Source organism: Geotrypetes seraphini, chromosome 9 (genome assembly GCF_902459505.1).
Source record: "Geotrypetes seraphini chromosome 9, aGeoSer1.1, whole genome shotgun sequence".
NCBI classification, from domain to species: Eukaryota; Metazoa; Chordata; class Amphibia; order Gymnophiona; family Dermophiidae; genus Geotrypetes; species Geotrypetes seraphini.
In genome coordinates this window covers 94,887,408-94,913,075 of record NC_047092.1, presented here as the reverse complement: position 1 = coordinate 94,913,075, position 25,668 = coordinate 94,887,408, and the positions used below count along the sequence as shown (strand labels likewise).

Sequence of the window (25,668 nt, the reverse complement as noted above, 5' to 3'; positions counted from 1 at the left end):
ACAGGAATGCAGGACTGGAAGTGTAACAGTGATGGGGGACTTCAACTACCCAGGAATAGACTGGAATACGGGTCACTCCACCTGCACTAGGGAAACAGGATTTGTAGAAGCTGTGAAGGACTGCTTCATGGAGCAACTAGTCAAAGAACCGACGCGAGGGGGTGCTACTCTTGACCTCATCCTAAACGGATTAGGGGGGCCTGCAAGAGGGGTAGAAGTGGGAGGACCACTAGGCAACAGTGATCACAATGCGATCAGATTCACATTAGAAAGGGGACACCCATAGTAAGGAGGACCGCAACAACTGCGCTCAACTTCAAGAAAGGGAACTATGTTGCTATGAGGGAAATGGTGGGGAGGAAGCTCAGAAACATCTTTAGGATGGAGACTGTGGGAAGCGCCTGGACCCTATTCAGGGACACCCTGCAGGAAGCACAGAGAATGTACGTCCCCAGTTTCAGGAAAGGCTGCAAGAACAAGCGATCAAAGGACCAGGTTTGGATGTCAACAGAAGTAAAGAGGGAAATAAATGACAAAAAAGTATCCTTCCGGAGATGGAAAAAGGACCCAACGGAGGAAAATCACCAGGCGCACAGGAAATGCCAAAAGGAATGCCACCGGGAGGTTAGAAAAGCAAAGGGGGAATACGAAGAGGGGCTGGCCAGGGAGGCGAAAAACTTCAAGGCATTCTTCAGTTACGTAAAGGGGAAGCGACCAGTGAGAGAGGAGGTGGGGCCGTTGGACGATGGGGATAGGAAGGGAGTGATCAAGGAGGATAAAGAGGTAGCTGAGAGGTTGAACATGTTCTTCTCGTTGGTTTTCACGAGCGAAGACACATCTAATATACCGGACTCAGAGGATCTCATGAGTGGGGAACAGGCTGAAAAATTGGAGCACATAGAGGTAAGTAAGGAGGATGTCCTCAAACAGATAGGTTAAAATGCGGCAAATCACCGGGCCTGGACGGGATCCACCCAAGGGTTCTGAAGGAACTAAGACAGGAAATAGCGGGCACAATCCAGCATGTTTGCAATCTATCCTTGAAAACTGGTGAGGTACCAGAGGACTGGAAATTGGCAAATGTCACACCTATCTTCAAGAAGGGATCGAGGGGTGATCCCGGGAACTACAGGCCGGTGAGCCTGACTTCAATTATAGGGAAGATGGTGGAAGCTATGATCAAGGCATTTGCGAGCACATCGAGAGGAATGGCCTACTGAGAACAAGCCAGCACGGATTCTGTAAGGGAAGGTCATGCCTAACGAACCTTCTGTACTTCTTTGAGGGAATAAGCAGTCGGGTGGACAGTGGGGAACCCATAGACATCATTTACCTCGATTTTCAAAAGGCTTTCGATAATGTGCCACATGAAAGGCTGCTTAGGAAGCTGTGGAATCACGGGGTGGGAGGGGATGTGCACAGATGGATCAAGCACTGGTTGTCGGGTAGACTGCAGAGGGTCGGAGTAAAGGGTCAATATTCTGACTGGCGGGGAGTCACAAGTGGTGTGCCACAGGGATCGGTGCTGGGGCCGTTACTCTTTAACATATTTATCAATGACCTGGAAAAGGAGGCAAAGTGCGAGGTTATAAAATTTGCAGACGATACCAAACTGTGCGGCAGAGTTAGGACCAGGGAGGAGTGTGAGGACCTACAAAGGGACCTGGACAAGCTGGAAGACTGGGCAAACAAATGGCAAATGCGCTTTAACGTGGAAAAATGCAAGGTCATGCATATAGGGAAAAAGAACCCGTTGTTCAACTACAAATTGGGGGGGGGGGGGGTATTGTTGGGAGACAGCAGACTTGAGAGAGACTTGGGTGTGCTGGTGGATGCATCACTGAAGCCACCTGCACAGTGCACAGCAGCCTCGAAAAAAGCCAACAGGATGCTGGGCATCATAAAGAGGGGCATAACAACCAGAACGCGGGAAGTCATCATGCCATTGTATCGAGCGATGGTGCGTCCACATCTGGAATACTGCGTTCAGTATTGGTCGCCGCACCTCAAGAAGGACATGGCGGTACTTGAGAGAGTCCAAAGGAGAGCAACGAAAATGGTAAGAGGGCTGGAACACTGCCCATACGCCGAGAGGTTGGATAGGCTGGGACTCTTCTCTCTGGAGAAGAGGAGGCTCAGGGGAGATATGATAGAGACCTTCAAGATCATGAGGGGCATAGAGAGGGTGGATAGGGACAGATTCTTCAGACTGAAGGGGACAACAAGTACGAGGGGGCATTCGGAGAAACTGAAGGGAGATAGGTTCAAAACAAATGCAAGGAAGTTTTTTTTCACCCAAAGGGTCGTGGACACTTGGAATGCGCTACCGGAAGAAGTGATCAGGCAGAGTATGGTACAGGGATTCAAACAGGGATTGGACGGATTCCTGATGGATAAAGGGATCGTGGGATACTGAGGGAGGAGCTGGGATGTAACACAAGTATAGAAAGCTAACCAGGTAATAAGTATAGAAACCCAACCAGGTCGTGCATGTGCAAGACCGGAGGGTTAGGACTTCGATAGGAAGACATGACTTCAATGAGGAACCAAGGTGGCAAGGGAGCCCCTTCTGGTGATTCAGACGGGCCGTGACCTGTTTGGGCCGCCGCGGGAGCGGACTGCTGGGCAGGATGGACCTATGGTCTGACCCGGCGGAGGCACTGCTTATGTTCTTAACATAGAACAAAATCTGTTCCAGAGAAATGAGAATGGTAAAACCAGAGGACATAAATTGTGGTTCAGGGGTGGTAGACTCAAGAGCAATGTAAGGAAATTCTTCTTTATGGAGAGGGTGGTGGATGCCTGGAATGTGCTTCCGAGGGAGGTGGTAGAGAGGAAAACGGTGACAGAGTTCAAAAAAGCATGGGATGAACACAGAGGATCTCAAATCAGAAAAAATTAAGGCCAGTACTGTGCAGGCTTGCACGGTCTATATCCGTATACAGGCATTTGCTTGAGGATGGGCTGGGGAGGGCTTCGATGGCTGGGATGGTTTGGATGGGCTGGAGTGAGCTTTGATGGAGACTTCAGTAGATGGAACCTAAGCATAGTATCAGGCAGAGCTTTTCATCCTTTGTACGCATGTGTGGTTGCTATGAACAAGAGGTTTAATTTTCCCACGCCAGCGTTGCTAGTTAAATAGAGCATGCACTGGCATCTTTTTCTCACCTGATCTCTATTGAGAAAAGTATACGCTGGCATTGAGTAGAGATCGTTCACAGACAGTAAGTCGCTGATTAATGTTTAATGACTATATCAGCTGTGTGGGTAATATTTTAGTTATGATGACTGTTTTTCTTTCTTTTTTTCCAGATATCCCCTTTATTCACTCCAGACCCTTGATAAAGCTTTAATAATAGGTGAAAACGGGTCCCGTCGGGAACGTGGATTTATTGAACAGTCATTTTGTCCTGTGAGATTTGGATGACGGGAGGCGCAGATTAAGATATGTCCCACTCTGTGTTTTGCAATTAACAAATCTGAAAAAGGTTTTGAATAATTCATAAATAATATATATTCTTTAATAAGTGATACAGATGAGAGGTTTTTTGGGTCAATGAAAGATACCGGAACCCCATATACATGCAAACGAAATTTATCCCTTGTGGATTGTTTGCGGGGTTACAGAGACCCTTTTTCCTCTCAAAAATTTACACAAGTGTTTGACTAATTGAGACCATATTTTTTACTGGGTATGGTGTTATGTCCTAGGTGGCTCTATTTTTTTACAACTTTTGCCTATTTGCTTGCTGAAAAGAGATATTGCTAAACTTTATTCACTGATATCTTGATTTTGTTGAAGGGTAAGAAACCGAAGATGGTATTTAAATTTTTGCTGGAGTCCTGGAGTTGGCAAAGTCTTTAACTTACAATAGTTGCTTCTATAATTTGGCTTGTTTATTGCGATTTTTAGGAGAATGGTTCTCTGATCATCAAGACTTTACCCCGAAAGAAATTGACACAGTGCTGTTTGCACCATGGAACATCCTTTCCTTGTTGCAGGTTCCTCTGGCGTTGCTGCAGCATTCGATTAAGAGTAGCCTACTTTTACGTTCCTTGCAAGTTACTTGGTTGGAACTATAAAGGTTTTGGCAGGGTAATCCTCGAATTACTAAATTTTTGCCCATTGTTGGTAACATCCAATTTAGTCCCGGTATGGAGAATGCTAGTTTTATGCGAATGGCCTCTCATGGGATCACATTCTGCAGGGTAATGGTGCTCTGAAATCATGAGCAGCTCTTTGGCAGCAATGCTGGCTAGACTTGAATGACTTTTTGGCTTATAAACAACTCCAACATTATGTCCATTCCTTGGATGTCACTGGGCTATTGTTTCCTGTTGATCTCAAATTTCAGCAGTTCCTGGAGCCTTTTTTGGAAGATGGTTTTCAAATATCAGGGTTACATAAGGATCTCCAGAGCCTGGTTTTGCCAGTGAATAGGGAAGGATTGTGCTCTCTCTGATGTGATTTGGGTGTGCCCGATGATTCCTTGGATTGCCTCGTTTTGATTAAACGAATTCCAGAGATTTCAGTAAATGCAGATCTCCAGGAATGCCAATTTAAGGTGTTGCATTGAGTGTATTTTACACAGAACCAGCTTCATAAATCTGGATACATGACTCCCCTATTTGTCCAAAATGTTCCCAACAAACGAACATATTTCTTTATTCATTTTGGTTCTGTGAGTCAGACACTTCTGGAGAACCCTTGTGGCTTATGTGAAAGGGATTTTGCTTTGTCTGGTCCCCTTATCTATGGCAGGACTTTTGCTTGATAAATATGAGGGTTTTTGCCTCCCTTCTCAGAGATATTGACTCTTCTTGAGGAAAGTGAGAATGTTGTCTACTTGGACGAGTGCAGAAGTTCCTTCTTACTGGGTTTGGGAAACTCATCTTCATACTTCGTTATTATTAGAACATAGAGCAACTAAACTTACCCCTAAATGTAAACGCTGTTTTCTCCAGACATGGGACCCATATATTCAGTTCTTATCCCCTAGAGCTCATAGTGGTCTCTTGAATTCATTATGAGGTAGCCAATGGGGAGTTTTCTTGGGTGGTGGTGGGCATGCAGGATTTTTTTTTTTCTTTTAAAGTAGACATTACATGACATGTTCCTTACACCTCTGAGGTGGCTATTAGAGCCCAGGCCCCTCAAGAGGTTTGTGGTTTAAGTCTAGGGGATACCTTTATTTTATCTCTTTTCAAATACCATGTGAGATAGGTGGTCCACAATTCATGGTGGACCCTCAGTTTTTCTGTAGTTTAGATGCGTGGTAACATTTCACATAGTTCAGTTCTATTTAGTGCTCGTTAGCACATATTCTTTAATACATCCTGTGACTGCACATGACTATGCTTTTTACTTTCCATGCTTTTGTTGTTGTGCTTCTTGCGATCTCAGTGTTTTTGGCTTGTATGTAATTGCTCTGCTATATGCTTAATATTCCATTTGTTTGTACTACTTTGGTGGGGAAAGGGGAGGGAGAGTTGGATGGTCAAGTGGGAGGAGATATGGTTTATAAAATTCTCCTGAATGTTCCATGTTCTATTGTGTATTGTAATGCACCTTTTCTGTTTATAGAGCTTCAATAAAACTGTTGAAATAAATTAAACTATGTAGTGTCTGTCCTTTTTTGTTCCTTCTAGATCATGAACCAAGCTGTGATGGTAGGAGCTCCCATCATTGGGCTTAATGACTCTGGAGGAGCACGGATCCAGGAAGGTGTAGAATCTTTGGCTGGTTATGCAGATATTTTCCTGGTAAGGAGCTTTTTTTTTCCCCCCCATGAACTGCCTTCAAATAGTCGTCAAGCCCATTTGTATCATAGCATGCTGTTATTCGTGTCTTAGCTGTACATCTCTTCAGTATTTTCCTGCCTGGATTTATTGTATATGTTTTGTGTTACAAGGAGTCTTTTTTTTCCAGTTATGAACCCAGTTATAACTGTATAGCATATATTAAGAAATATGTGGTATTTCTAAATGTTGTGAGGTCTGCATCAAAAGCCATCTAAGATGAGACAGAGAAATAGGATAGAGTTTAAATATTGAAAGGTATAAAGCTGATTGCTGAAAATGGTCATAAAAGTACATTTGCCCCTCAAGAATTTAGAAACTCAGGGCTAGATTCTCAAAACTTTGCATTAAAAAACGATGGGCCGCTGTCACAGCCATTATTGTAGCAATTTCAAAAAAGCGAATAATTCTCCAAAAAAAATGTGCATGCAAATGAGGTTGGTAGAAAGTAGCGAATGTTCACTAAGTTTGCATGTGCCCATCGCTGGTGATAGCGATAAGCACATGCGCAGAATAAACTCACAAAAAAAATAGAAGATCGGCAGGAAGTATGCCCACTCCTTCCCACCGCAAAGTCAAGCAACCCCCCTCCCCCCCAGCAGCAGGAGAGATGCCCACTTCTACCACCAAGCAATGTCCCCCCCAATGTGAGAGATTCCCACTCCCTTCTGCTGCCAAGCAATACCCCCCCAACACCCACTGACAGTGGGAGAGAAGCCCACTCCCTCCTGCTGCCACACAGCACCCTGAAACCCCTCTGTAACTGACCTCCGACCCCCTCCCTTGCTTACTTCCTCCGGCCAGCAGGCCCACCTCTTCAAAATGGCTGCCTTCCCCTCCCTGGTGCATCCTGGGATGCGCTGGGGAGGGGCCTAAGGCTCTGATTGACCCAGGTTGTTTAAGGCCCCTCCTATGGGTAATAGAAAGAATAAACACACAAAAAAGAATTGCTTCTGAGGGCCAAAGAGAGAAAATGTGCAGTCTTAAGTTCAAACAATTTTTATTGATGTAAACAACAACAAATACAACATTAAAACTTGTATAACAATGATAATGCATCAAATATAATAATATGATGAACATATTGATGTGGTCAATATTACATACAACAGCAAGGTGCTTAGTATAATAATGATGAAATGGAGAAATCACTCAATGATGAATTTTTAAATGAGCTGTGCTGATGATATAGATGAGTCTACAAATTTTTTATGCTCAGAATCATGGAGGGGGGTGCTGGGGATAAACCCCGGGACCAACCACCTCACTGCCCAATCATCGCATGTAAAGTGTAGACAAATATTATATCATATAAAAATATTTTTAGTTGTAAACGTCTACTAAATTGTTAAGAGACTCAGCAAACTTATCTGTTAGCTTGCAGGTCCCGACGCGCGTTTCGCCCCTGCCTCAGGGGACCAACGATAGTGTATGAAAACAATCATGCAGTGGGCTCAAAGGTTCAAAAAACAGCACTTGCCTCGCGCAATAAAGCGATAGACAAGTGTCACAGCTTATGACTCCAATATGACTCCAACATATTGGAGTCATAAGCTGTGACACTTGTCTATTGCTTTATTGCGCGAGGCAAGTGCTGTTTTTTGAATCTTTGAGCCCACCGCATGATTGTTTTCATACACTATCGTTGGTCCCCTGAGGCAGGGGTGAAACGTGCGTCGGGACCTGCAAGCTAACAGATAAGTTTGCTGAGTCTCTTAACAATTTAGTAGACGTTTACAATTAAAAATATTTTTATATGATATAATATTTGTCTATACTTTACATGCGATGATTGGGCAGTGAGGTGGTTGGTCCCGGGGTTTATCCCCAGCACCCCCTCCATGATTCTGAGCATAAAAAATTTGTAGACTCATCTATATCATCAGCACAGCTCATTTAAAAATTTATCATTGAGTGATTTCTCCATTTCAACATACGTCTCTTTATCACTCATTCTTGGAAATTGTTTCAAGTATTACCCCTTGTTTATATTAGTATAATAATGAGGCATCGAGTAAAATACATCCCATATAAACCTAGAAAATACCTTCATCCCCCATCAAACCCCACTCAATCTATGTATGACTACATGTTTTAAATCATTTAATATCTTCCCTCCCCAAACCCTCCCTTCCCTTCCCCATTCAAAGGTACTCTCCTTCATCCCCCATCAAACCTCAATAGGACTACATGTTTGAATCTATTTAATAACCTCTACCTTCCCTCCCCAAACCTTCCGTGCACTATGTAATAATGCAAACACATCACAAGGATCATAAAACTCTCGTTCCATCCGAAGAGGAGTGTAAATACTTGTCTCATTAATCCTATCTCCCAAATGACGAAGCAGACATGCATAATTATAAATCCGCATATCCGGTAAACCTAACCCCCCTTTAATCCAATTCCCCAGCAAATGTATCAACTTTAATTTAGGTTTTTTGGCCCCCCAACAAAAACGAGTAACTTTTTTTTATAAAAGATACGTAAATCCTTCTTCAATAAGCACAACGGCAAAGTCTGTAACATATACATCCATTTAGGAAATATAAACAGCTTAACCAAGCTAATATGACCCATCAAAGAAAGAGGCAACATCTGCCATGTATCTAGTAAGAGTTCCATTTTTTGTTGTAGTTTGTCCACATTAAGGCGATATAATTGGGAAGTCAAAATAGTCATGACTATCCCTAAGTACATAAACTGCCCTTGCGCCCAAATCAAAGGAAACTCAGATCCCCATAAGGCTTTTACCGCCTCAGAGGACGCTAACGCCTCTGATTTATCTAAATTTAATCGAAAACCTGCATAGTGACCATATTCTTTAATTAATTCCAATAATGCTGTTAAAGAAGACAAAGGATCTGTAAGATGTACTAAAATATCATCAGCAAAAGCCGACAATTTAAAAGTAGTATTTCCAATATCAATCCCTCGTATAGATGACAATTCATATATCTCTCGAATAAGGGGGTCCAGAGTAAGTATGAATAATAACGGAGATAAAGGACAACCCTGTCTCATCCCCCTACAAATAGGAAACTTATCAGTTTCAAAATCCTTTAACACCAATTTAGCCTGTGGAAGAGCATACAATGCATGTATTGCCAATACAAAAAAACCCATCAAAACCATATGCTGTTAATGTTTCATAAAGAAAATCCCACCTGACTTTGTCAAACGCCTTTTCAGCATCAAAGCTGATCAGCACAGAAGGTAAATTATATCTCGCCCACTGTTCTAAAGACAGTAACAATTTTCTTACATTTTTAGCTATTTTCCTTCCCTTCACAAGTCCCACCTGAGCCTCATGAATAATGGAGGGCAGTACAGCAGCTAACCTATTAGCCATAATTTTCGCTAACAATTTAACCTCCGTATTCAATAAAGAAATAGGATGATATGATGCCGCTTTTTCGGGGTCTTTATTCGGTTTAGGCAACACCAGAATTCGAGCTGTATTCATACCTTCCGACAAAGCTTCAGCACCAACCATAATATTAAACATCCTAGCAAGTGGTTGGATAATCTCTTCACTTAATAGTTTATACAATTCAATATGCATACCATCCTCACCTGGCGCCTTCAGCAATGGACTATTCCTAATTGCCCAATACACTTCTTCCGGAGTAATTGGCGCATTCAAACGCTCCCTATCACTCTCAGAGATACCGGGCAATTTTATCTCATCCAAATAGGGACCTGCCAATATTCCCCTGTTTAACGGGGTATCATAAAGAGTCTTAAAATAGCGAAAAAAAAATATCTATAATTTCTTGATCCGTTATAACCCGCTTCCCTTGTTCATTTATCAAGGCCCGAACCATATTGGGACCCATTCTAGATGAAACTAACCGGGCCAAAAGATTTCCCCCCTTATTCCCATGTTTATAAAGTTAGTACTTATAATAAATAAGGGATCTGTGTGCCCGCTGATGTAGAAGAGAATTGAGAGTTACTTGATATTCCATCAACTCCTGTCTATGTACTGAGTCACCAGATTGTCCAAATTTCCTCCTAGCCTTTACAATATCCCTCTCCAAACGCAAAATTTCCCTTTCTCGAGCTTTTTTAACATGACTACAATAACTTATAATGTCCCCCCTCAATACTGCTTTTGCCGCTTCCCAAAATAAAATAGGATCTCCTTCTGCATGAGCATTATACCTTTTGTAATCTTTCCAAGTGATCAATAGCCGTTCCCTATAATTTTGGTCCCTATACAATGCCAGTGTTCTCCCTAGCGCCTTTTAGCCGGGCGCTCCGCCCAGCTAATTTAAGTGAGCGCCCGGCCACCAAAAGTTTCCGCCTGACTTTAAAAAAAAAAAAACGGCAGCAAGCAACTTGAACCCGTGCTCTGGGGCTCTAACAGTACCACCGTCTATGCCGGCTTCTCTTCTCTTCCCTCCAAAACCGGAAGTTACGTCCCGGGTGGGGAGGGGGGGGGAGGTAGGGAAGAGAAGGGAAGCCGGCACAGACAGCGGTACCGTTCAGGGCCAGATTAACGAATAGGCCCACGGCCCAAAACTGTCAGGGGGGCCCGTTGAAGGAGGGCAAACAGATGAGGCAACGGTGATGAGCCCCCCCCCAACATCGCGGGCCCAGGCAACACGGGCCCAGGCTCCCCCCCCGGCATTAGCGCTCCCCTGTGGTTCCCCTCCTCCCCCCCGCCGGAAGTAACAAGTTGCCTCCAACTGGAATGGAGCTAGCTACCCCACTGCCACAACTTCCTTTGCTGCGGTGGGTGTGGGTGACCTCAAAGCCAAAGCAGAGTGGAGGAGAGGGAAGCGGATTGGGTTTCTGAGAGGCTGAAGCGGCGGGGGCTGTGCCTGATAGCTGTCTCTCGCCACGGCTTGCATCTCATTCGCGTCTCTGTGTTTGGGGCTCCCCGGCGAATCTTTTATTGTCAAGTCCCAACTTTGCCGTTGACCTCGTGCGAGTCCGAGAAAGGAGGGCACAAGCCTATAAAGCGTCTCGCGGAGCCTTGCATGACACTGTACGCGCCTGTAAATGGGCCTCTGTCTATGTGCCTTGAAACTTTAGTTTACTATTGTGATTTGGAGGGGGGGTTTTAATAAGAGACAGGGTCAGCCTGGAGCAAGCAGTTGTGGTTCTGTGCAGCAGAGGAGGTGGGGGACATAGAAAGCAGCCATGGGAGAGGACAGAGAAAGCGGCCACAGCAGAGGAAACAGGACCGGCCAGAGGAAACAGCTGGCAGGCAGAGAGCTGCAATCCTGCGCAGCTTTGCTTATAATTAATACTGGCTAGCAGAGATAGCAATGGGATGAGGAAAGGACAAAGAACAGCTGCATGCTGATTGGGAGCTTGTTGAAGGGAGGGCTTGGGGAAGGGACGGCAGAAAGAGAAACAAGAGCAAGAGGGTCAGGGAGAGACGGGAGCAAAGGAGGGCAGGGAAACGGGAGCAGTTCCCTTAGGGCAGGAAAAGACATAGACCTAGTGGCATAGCCATGGGTTGGCCCAGGCCCACCTAGCAGCCAAAATCTCTGATCTAGCTGTACGGGATCCCCAGGCCCTGCTAGCTAAAAAATCCAAAAACTTCTCCCTCCTGCATATTTTTTTTAAAAGTTCAGATCTTCACCAGCAGCAAGCAGCATGACTGATACTGTTCGAACCAGCCCCACAGCTTTCCATCAGACACAACTTCCTATCTGCATAGATTGTCAGAAACATTGTATTGGTCACGCTGGTTGCTGCCAATGAAGATATGAATCCTAAAAGGTACACGGTCACGGTGGCAACAGAGGAGTTGAGAGACCAGATCACCCAGGTGGGAGAGGAAGAGACTAGATTGCCTGTGGGGTAGGGTTCTTATGCCCACCAACTTTGATTTCTGGCTACCCAAAATTGGGTGTTGGAGAGAGGGTGGAAGAGAGATGGGGAAGATGCTATGTGGGGTAAAGAGAGAGAAAAATGGGGAGAAGGGGGAAATTCTGCATTTGGATAGGAGGACAGGGAGAGGGAAAATGCACATGGAAGGAAGGGAGAAAGTCTGCATTTACAGAGGGAGGAGAGAGAGGGAATAAGAAGAGGGGAGATGTACTGCACATGAAGGAAAGGGAAGAAGAAAAGGTAAACAGATTTGAGAAGGAAGCAGAAAAATTGAAGACAGCTGAAGATGAAAGATCCATTCCCACCTTTTTATCTGTCTGTTTGGCACTGAACAAGAAATGAGGTGAGAGAAAAAAAAGCAGATGGGAAGGAGGCCTGGGGGAAGAGAGATGCCAAGATCATGGAAGGGAGGGAAAGAAAGGAGATACCAGGCCATGGAGAGGGAGGCAGGATGGAAGAGAAGGAGAGGAGAGAGATGCCAGGACATGGGGGGAAGGAAGGGGATAGAGATGCCAAATCATGGGGATGAGTGGGAAGAAAGGAAGGAAAGGAGAAGAGAGAGATGCCGGAGTACAGGGGAGGGGGTGAAGCTGAAATGAATCATGTACAAAGGAGAGAAAGGGTACAGGATATACAGTTTATTGAAGGGACATAGAAAGAGGGAAGATGCCATATGGAAGAGAGAGAGGGTGAACAGTGGATGGAAGGGGTAGAGAGAGAGAGAGGGCAAAGGCTGGGTGGAAGGGGCAAAGAGAGAGGGCAGATGTTGCATGGAAGGAAGAGAGGACAAACGCTGAATAGAAAGAAGAGAGCGAAGAGAAGATGATTAAAGCAGAAATGACAAAAGGTAGAAAGAATTTTTTTGTTGCTTTACTTAGAATCAAGTAGTATTGTAACTGTATTGATAAAAGTTTATAAATAGGAAATGGAAATAAGGCAGTTTTTTCTGGACTAAACCCCTTTGCTCAGGTCAGGACAGGATACCATAACAGCAATAAACTGTACTCTTTAGAAGAAACATTTGGCCTCTGAAACCTAATTGAAAAATGGATTAGTTCAATAAAATGGTATTTTCTGTTAATTTGTAAAGTGGTGATTATTATGTATCACCTTTTTCAAATTTACATCTACTGTCTTTATATTTTGCACAGTATTAGGGGACATGTGTCACTGTTTCTGTGGTGTTGCATTGTATGTAGAGTCTGGTTTCTTGGCAGTTCAGGTTTTTTTGCCTATATATTTCTATTTTTAGTTTGTGATTATTCCATTTTGGGTAAGTGTGTATGAAAAGTACATGGTTTTCTTTTAGCATTGACTGTACAGGATCAATTGACTGTGCAGGTTCTGGCTTAAGAACATAAGAAGTTGCCTCCACTGGGTCAGACCAGAGGTCCATCGCGCCCAGCAGTCCGCTCCCGCGGTGGCCCATCAGGCCTATGACCTGTGAAGTGGTTCCTGACTATTCCTATAACCTACCTCTACTTCTATCTGTACCACTCAATCCCCTTATCCTTTAGGAACCTATCTAAACCTTCCTTGAACCCCTGTAGCGTGCTCTGGCCTATCACAACCTCCGGAAGCGCGTTCCATGTGTCCATCACCCTCTGGATAAAAAAGAACTTCCTAGTGTTTGTTCTAAACCTGTCCCCTTTCAATTTCTCCGAGTGCCCCCTTGTACTTGTGGTTCCCCACAGTCTGAAGAATCTGTCCCTGTCTACCTTCTCTATGCCCTTCAGGATTTTGAAGGTTTCTATCATGTCTCCTCCAAGTCTCCGCTTTTCCAGGGAGAATAGCCCCAGTATTTCCAACCTGTCAGCATATGAAAAGTTTTCCATACCTTTTATCAGTTTAGTCGCTCTTCTCTGAACTCCCTCAAGTACTGCCATGTCCTTCTTGAGGTACAGCGACCAGTACTGGACACAGTACTCCAGATGTGGGAGCACCATTGCACGATACAGCGGTATGATGACTTCCTTCATCCTGGTCGTGATACCCTTTTTAATGATACCCAACATTCTGTTCGCTTTCTTTGAGGCTGTCGCACACTGTGCTGATGCTTTCAGTGTTGTGTCCACCAACACCCCCAGGTCTCTTACCCCTAGCAATGATCCCCCCATTTTGTAGCTGAACATCGGGTTCTTTTTTCCCTACATGCATGACCTTGCATTTCTCTATGTTAAAGCTCATTTGCCACCTTTTTGCCCACTCTTCCAGCCTCGTTAGGTCCCTTTGCAGATCTTCACAATCTTCCGCGGTTCTAACCTTGCTGCAGAGTTTGGTGTCATCCGCAAATTTAATAACCTCACATTTTGTTCCCGCCTCCAGGTCGTTAATAAATATATTGAACAGGAGTGGTCCCAGCACTGACCTGTGGAACTCCGCTCGTGACCCATTGCCAGTCTGAGTAATGGCCCTTTACTCCAACCCTCTGTTTCCTGCCTGTCAGCCAGTGTTTGATCCACAGCTTCTTACGCTTCTTAAACAGCCGTTCTTGGGGTACCTTGTCAAAGGCTTTTTGGAAGTCAAGATAAATGATGTCTATGGATTCCCCTTTATCATCTGGCTGTTTATTCCCTCAAAGAAGTACAGTAAGTTCGTGAGGCACGACCTTCCCTTGCAGAAGCCGTGTTGGCTCGCCTTCAGCTGTCCATTGTTTTCTATGTGTTCGCAGATGCTGTCCTTAACCAGTGCTTCCATCATCTTTCCAGGAACCGAGGTCAAGCTCACCGGCCTGTAGTTTCCCGGGTCACCCCTTGATCCCTTCTTAAAGATGGGCGTGACATTTGCTATTTTCCAGTCCTCCGGGATCTCCCCAGTTTTTAAGGATAGGTTACATATTTGGCGAAGTGTATCCGCTATTTCGTTTCTCAGTTCTTTTAGTACCCTTGGGTGGATGCCGTCCGGACCTGGTGATTTGTCGCTCTTCAGTCTGTCTATCTGTCGGAGGACATCCTCTTGGCTTACCTCTAGGTGGACCAGCTTTTCATCCTGATCCGCACTTATGATCTTCTCGGGTTCTGGAATATTGGATGTGTCCTCTCTCGTGAAGACTGACGAGAAGAGCTTGTTTAACCTGTCGGCTATCTCTTTTTCCTCCTTTACCACTCTCTTCTTGTCTCCATCATCCAATGGTCCCACTTCCTCCCTGGCCGGTTGCTTCCCCTTCACGTACTTGAAGAATGGTTTGAAGTTTCTTGTTTCCCCCGCCAGTCTCTCTTCATATTCTCTTTTTGCTTTCCTAATCACTCGGTGACATTCCTTTTAGTGTCTTTTGTGCTCCTTCTGGTTGTCCTTGGTTTGGTCCTTTTTCCATTTTCTGAACGATGTTTTCTTATCCCTTATCGCCTTTTTCACTGCATTTGTTATCCACACCGGGTTTTTTGTTTGATTCTTTTTGCACCCTTTCCTAAACCTGGGGACGTACAGGTTCTGTGCTTTGTGCACCGTGTTCTTGAGTAGGGACCAGGCTTTTTCTACGGTCTCCATCTTCCCTGAGCTGCTGCTGAGTTTCTTTCTCACCATTTTCCTCATGGCCTCGTAATTCCCTTTTCTGAAATTGAGTGCTGTCGTTGTGGTTCTTTTCACCTTTGATGTTCCTATTGCTAGCTTGCACTGGATCATGTTGTGATCGCTGTTTCCTAGTGGCGCTAGTACTACCACCTCCTTTGCGGGTCCCCCTAGCCTGTTGAGGATTAGGTCAAGAGTGGCATTTCCTCGTGTTGGTTCCGTGACCAGTTGTTCCATGAAACAGTCCCTCATAGCCTCCAGGAATTTTGTTTCCCTCGTGCAGTTTGAGTGTCCAATATTCCAGTCTATTCCAGGGTAGTTGAAATCCCCCATCACCACCACACTTCCGCTTTTGCATACCTGCCTCAATTCAGCCTCCAGGTCCTGGTCATTTGCTTCTGATTGTCCTGGCGGGCGAAAGTACAGTCCCAATTTTATGTCTGCTCCATTTCCTCCTGGTAGCTTAACCCATAGTGATTCCAAGCCGTCCGCCCTTACTGTTGTTTCCATCCTGGTTATATATAGCGCTATTCCTCCACCCTTCTCGTATGTTTTACAATGTGTTTGTTGGTGTTCTAGTGCTCACTGCAGTGTTTAAGATGCTGCCTTTTCCTAGGTGCATCCTTATTGTGTGACTCATGGATTATTACTAAAAATAACTTTTTTTATATTGAGGAAGGGGTTGTTAAAAAGTGATCAGTACTGGCTGTCATACTAGGTACACCACTAGATTTAATGTCCCTATTCTAACCACCAAATTTCCGCATCCCACCCCACCCGCCTACTTTTTCATGCCATCCGGCTGGAAAAAAATTCTGGGGAGAACACTGAATGTTAACGGAAATACCCAATGCCATATCCCCTGAGACCCTCTTCCTTCCTGCCACCTCACATGTACCCATGCATGATCAGAGATTGTATAAGGACCTATATCCGCCCGCACCAACTGCCGAAACACCGATTCTGTTAACCAAATATAGTCTATACGAGATTGTGAACCATGTGCTCAAGACACATGGGTATAATCTTTCTCAGAATCATGTAGAACCCTCCAAGGGTCTATTAATTCCAGATTTTCACTAAATTTTTGGAGTTCCCTCTCCCCTATCCAACGCAAAGCACTCCCTGGCCCTGTACAATTCAAACTAGAATCATAAACAGCATTAAAGTCTCCCCCAATAATTAAAGAGACCTGAATAAAAGGTAACAATAAGCGAGTTAATTTGGCATAAAATGCCGGATCATTATCATTAGGAGCATATACACGGCAAAATACAAAATTTTGCTGTGCTATCACCTCTTGACAGAGCACATATCGTCCCTCACCATCCTTAGACAAAATTTGTAGATTTTCCAAAAGACCCTTACAAAACAAAATCACTACTCCTCTGTGTATTTTTTGTGCAGAAGCTGCCACACATTCCTCCACCCCCCACAATCTCTACTTTGGTCAAATAAAATAAATTATGTTCTTATGTTTTTTTTTTGTTTGTTTTGTTTTATTTCTCACCCACCCTTATCCAGGGCGAGTTACATATTAACATACAAAATAAAAGATAAAAAATGTTCTCTTAAATAGTCTTTTACACTGGTACCATTCAGTGAAAATTAACTGCCTTTTTTCAAAATGGCATGCCTGGCTATTAATTCTTCTAGTTGCTATGGTATTATGATATTCCAGTCCTTTTTTTCCTTATCTCTAGTCTCTTAACCAAGTTGCCTGACATGTGGAGCCCTTTAAAATTCCCCTAAGGCTGTACTACAGGGCAAAGGGAATTTTGTAACAGTCCAAGGGGAATTTAAAACAATCCTCATCACATTCCATAGCCAAAGGATAGCCTTTATTATTTTTTCTGGGAGGGTACAAGTCTGCAATAGCCCATAGAACTTTATTTAATTTATTTATTGGGGTTTATTAACCATTGTTATGAAGAGATTCAGCAGGTATAATTCATAAAGCTTACAATTCCAGTGCAAAAAGCACATGAGTCCTGAACCTGTGGGTTGTGTATTTTTTCCCTTGAGGGGTGCAGAAGGTATCACCTTACATTTTGAACACCGCCTCCCTGCATCACCGGGCACTGCCCTGTCTTCTTGGTTTTTCCTTCTGCAAGTGAGGAGAAGGTGTTTTTTTTTTTTTTCATCTACTCTGCTTAATATTATTATTAACCCAGGATGAGCAGGCAGGTATTCTTGCCAGTGGGTGACGTCATCCAACAGAGCCCCGATGCGGACGTCTCACAAACATACTTGCTTGTAGAAACTTTAGAAGTTTCGAGTCGCCTACACCGCGCATGCGCGAGTGCCTTCTCGCCCGATGCACCGGGCGTGTCTCCTCAGTTCTTACTTTTCCGCGGAGCCGAGAAGTCCATTTTCGACTCTCTGCGCGAAGTAACTTCATTTGTGCCTTCTAAGTCCGCGGTTTTTGGTTCTTTTTACTCATCATCATTGGTTTTCGTCGTGTTTTCTTATTTTTCAAAAAATAAAAAAAATTTTAAAAAATTTTTCCTTACGTTCGACCAGGCAGGCCACGTGGCCGCGGCCCTGCGGCTTTGATCTAGCGGCGGAGCTTTTTCGGCCTATGTCCCGGCCTATCACCGGTTTTAAAAAGTGTGTCAAGTGCCAGCACGCGATTTCGCTGACGGACCCTCATCGACGCTGTCTTCAGTGTCTCGGGCCTCAACACCTTCCGAAATCGTGCCGGCCTTGCTCCACACTTACAGCACATGCGTTCAAGCGTCACTGTGTCTTGTGGGAGTCGCTGTTCAGCATGGAGGCTTCGTCGGAGCTGCCTTCCTCGAAGAGCGCCAAACCTTCGACTTCCGCCTCGACTCCTCCTTCTTCCACCTCTGCGGCCTCGAGTCTCCTCAAGCCTGCTTCGTTTGTGCCGGCACCGACTCCGATGCCTGCTGCGGTGCCTCCTCTGTCTCCTCAGGTCAGGTAGCACAGCAGCCCATTCCCCCCGTGGTGCTAAAGGTGCCCAAGGCGTCTAAGTCCAAGCACCTGGGCGCCAGGGAACGCGAAGCCCGTGCAGGAGGTCCCATTGCGGATGCGGATGCGGATCCCTCCTTGCCGGCTTCGTTCCAGACCTTGCTGGAGAAGCAGTTCATCAAGCTCTTTACCACTATGGGGCTGAAGCTTCTCTCCCAAATCCAGCCTGGGCACGCGGAGGCCTCCCGCGAGGTCAAGCCGCCTCCAGTGCCCCCACGACGTACACTCTCACTGCAAGGAGCCGAGTCTATGCGAGTGTCTGGTCTGGCATCGATGCATGCCCATGCCTCCATTAGAACCGATTCACTCAATGCAAGGAGCAGAGTTTTTGTGAGTGCCTCCGTTGGAACCGATTCCCTCGATGTCAGGAGCAGAGTCTTTGCGAGGGCCTCCTCCGGACCCGATGCCCTCGATGCCGAACCTCAAGGCTTGGTGGGTGCCTCGAGGTGCTTCTACCCAACCACCTCTGCTTCGATCCACCGCCTCCAGCCCCATCCACTCGCTGGAAGCCTCGACGGTGCCTCGCTCGCCTCAATGGTCGAGGCATTCTTCCAGGCATTCATCGAGGCATGCCTCGCCTCGTTGGAAGCAACCTTTCCTCGACTATTTGCCACCGGCTTCTTCACCTCCTCCTATGCCGGAGCTCGAGGACACCTTGGGATCTTTTTCTCCCTGCCGATCCCCGGCCTCGTTGGATCCGGAGGCCTCGACGTCCTCGAGTCCTTCTCCGGGCCCTGCTCTGGCTGGCCAGCTGTCTTTCTCCTCTTTCCTACGACAGATGGCTGTGGATCTGGACATTATCCTGGACTCGGGGTCCAAATTTTCCAAGGAGTATCTGGAGACGATGCATCTCCCTCAACCACCTGCTGAGTCTCTCCGGCTTCCTCTGCATAAGCTGCTGGACCAGACCTTCATGCGCTGTTTTGAAACACCTTACTCCATCCCAGCTGTTCCAGGGAAATTGGATGCCAGGTACCGCATGGTTCACCATAAGGGATTCGATGGGGCCCAGCTCTCTCATCATTCCCTCTTGGTGGAGTCCTCGTTGAAGCGGTCTCATCCCTCCCAGGTCTATGCCACCGTTTAACCTAGCTGGGAGGGCAAGACCATGGACAGGTTTGGCAGGCGCATCTACCAGAACTCGATGATGGCCTCTCGAGTCCTGAATTATAACTTTCATTTTACGACCTACTTCGAGTTTTTCCTCTCAGTTCTGCAAAGGTTTCTGCCCTATTTGGACTCTCAAGCTCGTTTCGAGTACCAGGAGGTTCTGGCTTCGTTGTCCCAACTGCAGCTACAGATGATGCAGTCGTCTTAACGACACTTTTGAACTCTCTGCGAGGGCTGATGCTTGTTCGGTGGCCATGCGAAGCCTGGCGTGGCTTAGGACCATCGATATGGATCCGAATTTTCAGGACAGGCTGGCTAACGTCCCGTGTGCTGGAGCCGACCTCTTCGATGAGTCCATCGAGGCGGTGACCAAGAAGCTGTCGGACCACGAGAAGTCTTTCCAGTCAATTCTTCGTCTGAAGCCCAAGCCTGCTCCTCCTCGTCCATCACGCCCGCCTTTGATCTACCAGCGGCGTTACCCACTGAAACAGGCACCTACCATTTGTCAGCCTGTTAAGAGACAGCACACGCAGAAGCAGCAGCAAAAACCTCAACCTTCTGCTGTCCCCAAGGCTCCTCAGCCTTTTTGACTATCTCGTAGAGAGCATAACTGCCATCGTTCTGCCCTTCCCTGTTTTTCCCATCGGAGGTCGTCTCCATCATTTTTACCATTGATGGACGACTATTACCACCGACCTTTGGGTCCTTTCCATCGTAAGGGAGGGATACTTCCAACTTAACCCAGACCGCCCTTCTTCTTCAGGAAGCTCAGGCTTTGCTCCAGCTCCGGGCTGTCGAGCCAGTCCCTTTGGACCAACAGAACAAGATGTGAGGACCACTAAATCCAAGAAATTAGCACAAATTAGAACAGAACTTAAATGTATGTACGCGAATGCCAGAAGTTTAGGAAACAAGTTTCAAGTTTATTAGGATTTTATATACCGCCTATCAAGGTTATCTAAGCGGTTTTAACAATCAGGTACTCAAGGATTTTCCCTCTCTGTCCCGGTGGGCTCACAGTCTATCTAATGTACCTGGGGCTATGGAGGATTAAGTGACTTGCCCAGGGTCACAAGGAACAGCGGCGGGGTTTGAACCCACAACCCCAGGGTGCGGAGGCTGTAGATCCAACCCCTGTGCCACACACTCCACAAAATGGACGAACTGGAAGAATTAGCAAAAAGAAAACAACTGGATACCATAGGAATAACAGAAACATGGTGGAACGAAGAAAATGGATGGGACACAGCATTGCAAGGTTATAAACTATACAGAAGTGATAGGATTGGGCAAAAAGGGGGAGGTATTGCCCTGTATGTCCATGAGGAAATTGAGTCTGTTAGGGATGGAGAAACAGAAGCTAATGATAAACTAGAGTCCCTCTGGATGAAGATTCCTGGACAAAAAGAAGCGGACATATGAATTGGCTTCTATTATCGACCCCCGAGACAAATTGAGGAAACAGACAAAGAAATGATGGAGGAAATTAATCGTAGATGTAGATCAGGAAATGTAACGATCATGGGAGACTTCAACTTTCCGGGGATAAACTGGAAATTAGGAACGTCAAGCTGCGGCAGGGAGATAAAATTCCTAGAATTGATAGGAGATTGCTTCCTTGAACAAATGGTAAGAGAACCGACATGAGGAAACGCAATCCTAGACTTAGTCATAAATGGCATTACTGGGAGGACAGCAGATGTAGAAGTTATGGTCCCGCTGGGGACAAGTGATCACAATATGATCAAATTTACCATTGGCATTGGAAGGGGGAAACCAATCAAGACTGTTGTAATTCCCTTTTTTGAAGTTAAAGGTCGTGGCGACCTTTAACTTCAAAAAAGGGAATTACAACAGTATGAGAACCATGGTTAGAAAACGGCTCAAGAAGGGCAAAGCAGAAATCCAAACAGTTGAGCAAGCATGGTCTCTACTGAAAAACACCATCACAGAAGCACAGAATATCCACATACCAAAGATAGCCAAAGGAAGGCGAAAAAAGAAAAAAGGAGAACCAGCTTGGTTATCCAAAGAGGTTAAGGATGCAGTAAGGGAAAAGAGGAACTCGTTTAAAAAATGGAAACGGGAAAAAACGGAGGAGGCCTGGAAGTGTCATAAAGTGGTAAGAGATGCCAAAAAAGTCTATGAAGAAAAGATAGCACAAGAAACCAAAAACTTCAAGCCCTTTTTTAGATACATAAAAGGAAAGGAATCAACAAGAGAGGCAGTGGGCCCTCTCGATGACCAAGGAAGGAAAGGGTCAATCAAAGAAGACAAACAAGTTGCCGATAAGTTAAATGCATTCTTTGCCTCTGTCGTCACAAATGAGGACACAACAGCAATCCCAGACATAGGGAAGATATTCACCGGAGACATAGAGGAAAGCCTCACAACAGTAAAGGTGGAGTTGGACATGATATACTTTCAGATTGATAAACTAAAAAGTGACAAATCCCCTGGACCGGATGGAATTCACCCGAGAGTATTAAAGGAACTTAAGGTAGAAATTGGCGAACTATTGCAATCCTTAGCTAACATGTCAATTAGAACCGGGCAAATACCAGAGGACTGGAGGATAGCAAACATCATACCAATATTCAAAAAAGGATCAAGAGGTGAACCAGGAAATTACAGACCTGTGAGCCTCACATCAGTTCGTGGGAAGATAATTGAAGCACTAATTAAAGACAACATTGTACAACACTTGGAGGATCACAACTTAATAAGGGCTAGTCAACACGGCTTTAGGAAAGGGAAGTCATGTCTGACAAATTTGCTTTAATTCTTCGAGGAGGTGAACAAACATTTGGATAGTGGAGATCCAGTGGACATAGTTTACTTGGATTTCCAGAAAGCGTTCGACAAGGTTCCGCATGAAAGGCTTATGAGAAAACTACTGAGCCATGGAATAGGAGGAGAAGTGCACAGATGGATTGGCAAATGGCTAGAGAACAGAAGGCACAGGGTGAGCATAAATGGGCAATTCTTGGACTGGGAGAGAGTGACTAGCGGCGTCCCCAGGGTTCAGTTCTTGGGCCTATTTTGTTTAATATTTTTATAAATGACCTTGAAGAGGAAACAACATGCAATATAACGAAGTTTGCAGATGATACAAAACTATGTCGGGTGGTTGGCTCTCTAGGGGACTGTGAGGATCTCCAGAAGGATCTAAACCAGCTGGAAACTTGGGCGAAAAAGTGGCAGATGAATTTTAACATTAGACAAATGCAAGGTGATGCATCTAGGAAAGAAAAACAAAGAACATGAGTATAAGATGTTGGGGGTGACATTAGCCAAATGCGAACAAGAAAGGGATTTGGGGGTACTGATAGACAGAACCTAAAGCCTTCAGCTCAATGTGCGGCGGCGGCGAAGAAAGCAAACAGGATGTTGGGCATGATTAAGAAGGGGATCACGAGTAGATCGGAAGAGGTCATAATGCCACTTTACAGAGCAATGGTCAGACCTCACTTGGAATACTGTGTCCAACACTGGTCTCCATACCTTAAGAAGGATATAACTCTGCTGGAGAGGGTGCAGAAACGAGCCACGAAACTAGTCAAAGGTATGGAGAATTTGAGCTACGAGGAACGTCTCAGAAAACTGGGACTGTTCGCCCTAGAGAAGAGAAGACTGCGAGGGGATTTGATAGAGACTTTTAAAATATTAAAAGGATTTGATAAAATAGACCAAGAAGCAGCATTGTTAACATTTTCGGAAGTCACACAGACACAGGGTCACAGCCTGAAACTGAGTGGCAGCAGGTTCAGGACAAACGTCAGGAAGTTCTGTTTCTCACAGTGAGTGGTTGGCGCTTGGAATGCTCTCCCGGAGGAGGTTGTGGCGGAGACTACTGTTTTGGGTTTCAAGCGCAAGTTGGGTGCACATCTTCTTGAAAACCATATCGAGGGATACGGGAAATCCGGATCTCCCAAAAGATGTACTTAAAAGGGCCACCGCGTGCGCGGAACGCCGGACAAGATGGACCTTGGTCTGATCTGGTGAAGGCATTTCTTATGTTCTTATGTTTTTACTCCCGGTACTTCCTTGTTCCGAAGAAGACGGGTGTCCTATTTTGGACCTCAGGGTGCTCAACAAGTTTCTGGTCAAAGAGAAGTTTCGCATGTTAACTCTGGTTTCTCTCTATCCCCTCCTCGAGCAGATTGACTGGTTATGCTCTCTGGATCTCAAGGAGGCCTACACTCATATTCCCATCCATCCGGCCTCTCGACAATACCTCAGATTTCGGGTAGGACATCTTCATCTTCAATACCGAGGGATTCCTTTCGGCCTGGCTTTATCTCCCAGAGTCTTTACCAAGTGCCTGGTTGTAGTGGCCGCAGTACTCAGGAACCATGGTCTCCAGGTATTTCCCTACCTCGACGACTGGCTCATCAAGGATTCCATGTCTCAGGGAGTCGTCCAGGTGACCCGAAGGATGATATGGTTTCTGCAGAGTCTGGGGTTCGAGATCAACTTTCCAAAATCCCATCTGCAACCTTCCCAGACTCTTCCCTTCATAGGAGCTGTTCTGGATACCATTCGACTCAGGGCATTCCTTCCTCCGCAACGCCTGGATGCTCTTCTTCGTCTTTGTCATTCAGTGTCCTCTCGCCTGTCCATCTCGGCGAGACACATGATGGTTCTTCTGGACCACATGGCTTCTACAGTGCACGTGACTCCTTTTGCCAGACTTCACCTCAGAATTCCTCAGTGGACCCTGGAATCTCAATGGACACAGGTATCCGACCCTCTGACTCACCACATCCAGGTCACTCCTGCTCTGACACAGTCTCTTCGCTGGTGGATGCTCTCTTCCAATCTCTCCAGAGGTTTGCTGTTTCACACGTCTCCCCATCAGAAGGTTCTCACGACCGACTCCTCGACCTATGCTTGGGGGGGCTCATCTGGATGGTCTGCGCACTCAAGGCTCTTGGACCAGTGCGGACTGCCTGTGTCACATCAATCTACTGGAACTCAGAGCGATTTTCAATGCTCTCAATGCTTTTCAGCATCTCCTTCACGACATGGTGGTTCTCATTCGCACGGACAATCAGGTCACCATATATTATGTCAGCAAACAGGGAGGCACAGGATCTGCCTCCCTCTGTCAGGAAGCTCGAAGAGTTTGGGATTGGGCAATTCGCCACAACACCTTCCTCAAAGCTGTCTACATTCAGGACAGTGCCTTGGTGGACAACTTGAGTCGTCTTCTACAGCCTCACGAATGACCTCTCCATTCCACGCCCCTTCATCACATCTTCTCTCTGTGGGGAACGCCTCAGATAGATCTCTTTACATCCCCCCACAACTTCAGACTGCCTCAGTTCTGCTCCAGGATCTACATTCCTCACTGCCTCGAGGCAGATGCTTTTCTTCTGGACTGGAGGAATCTCTTTCTGTATGTGTTTCCTCTGTTTCCTCTCATTCAAAAGACTCATTCAAAAGACAAGTCCGACCAGGCCACCATTATTCTGATTGCTCCTCGGTGGCCCAGATAACCTTCAACTCAGCAGCAGGGATCCCTTCCTTCTACCAGTGTTTCCATCTCTGCTTATGCAGCATCAGGGATCTCTGCTTCATCCCAACCTACAGTCGCTGCACCTGATAGCTTGGTTCCTCTCAACGTAACCCCCCTTCAGTTTTCACAAGCTGTGCGGGATGTTTTAGAAGCTTCCTGGAAGCCTGCTACTAGACAATGCTATTCCCAAAAATGGACTAGATTTTCTACTTGATGTTTTTCTCATCATAAGGAGCCTCAACATGCCTCCTTATCCTATATTTTGGACTATCTTTTGCACTTATCTCATTCTGGCCTCAAGTCTACATCGATCCGAGTCCATTTGAGTGCAATTGCTGCTTTCCATCAGCAGCAATGGGAAACCTCTTTCTGCTCATCCTGTGATTTCCAGATTCATGAAAGGACTTTTCCATGTCAACCCTCTCCTCAAACCACCTCCAGTGGTTTGGGACCTCAATGTTGTTCTTTCTCAGCTTATGAAGCCTCCATTTGAACCTCTTAACAAGGCTCCTCTGAAGTATCTCACTTGGAAGGTGGTGTTTCTCATTAGCCTCACTTCTGCTCGTAGAGTTAGTGAGCTTCAAGCATTGGTTGCGGATCCCCCTTTTACAGTGTTTCATCATGACAAGGTGGTCCTTCGCACCCATCCCAAATTCCTCCCCAAAGTGGTCTCGGAATTTCATCTGAATCAATCCATTGTTCTTCCAGTATTTTTTCCAAAGCCTCATTCTCACCCTGGAGAATCAGCTCTTCATACTCTGGACTGTAAACGTGCTTTGGCTTTCTATCTGGAACGCACCAAGCCACACAAAACTGCTCCTCAACTTTTCATCTCCTTTAATCCGAACAAGTTGGGACGCCCTATCTCTAAGCGTACCATCTCCAGCTGG

General features: G+C 45.7%; 1 protein-coding gene across 1 annotated transcript in view; it reads left to right on the top strand.

Moving 5' to 3' along the window:
- PCCB (propionyl-CoA carboxylase subunit beta) overlaps window positions 1-25,668 on the top strand; it is an 892,977-nt gene that overhangs the window by 337,259 nt on the left and 530,050 nt on the right. Inside the window, exon 5 of the mRNA XM_033959104.1 lies at window positions 5,650-5,763. Coding sequence (XP_033814995.1) covers window positions 5,650-5,763 — 114 coding nt within the window. The remainder of the gene's footprint in view (window positions 1-5,649; window positions 5,764-25,668) is intronic.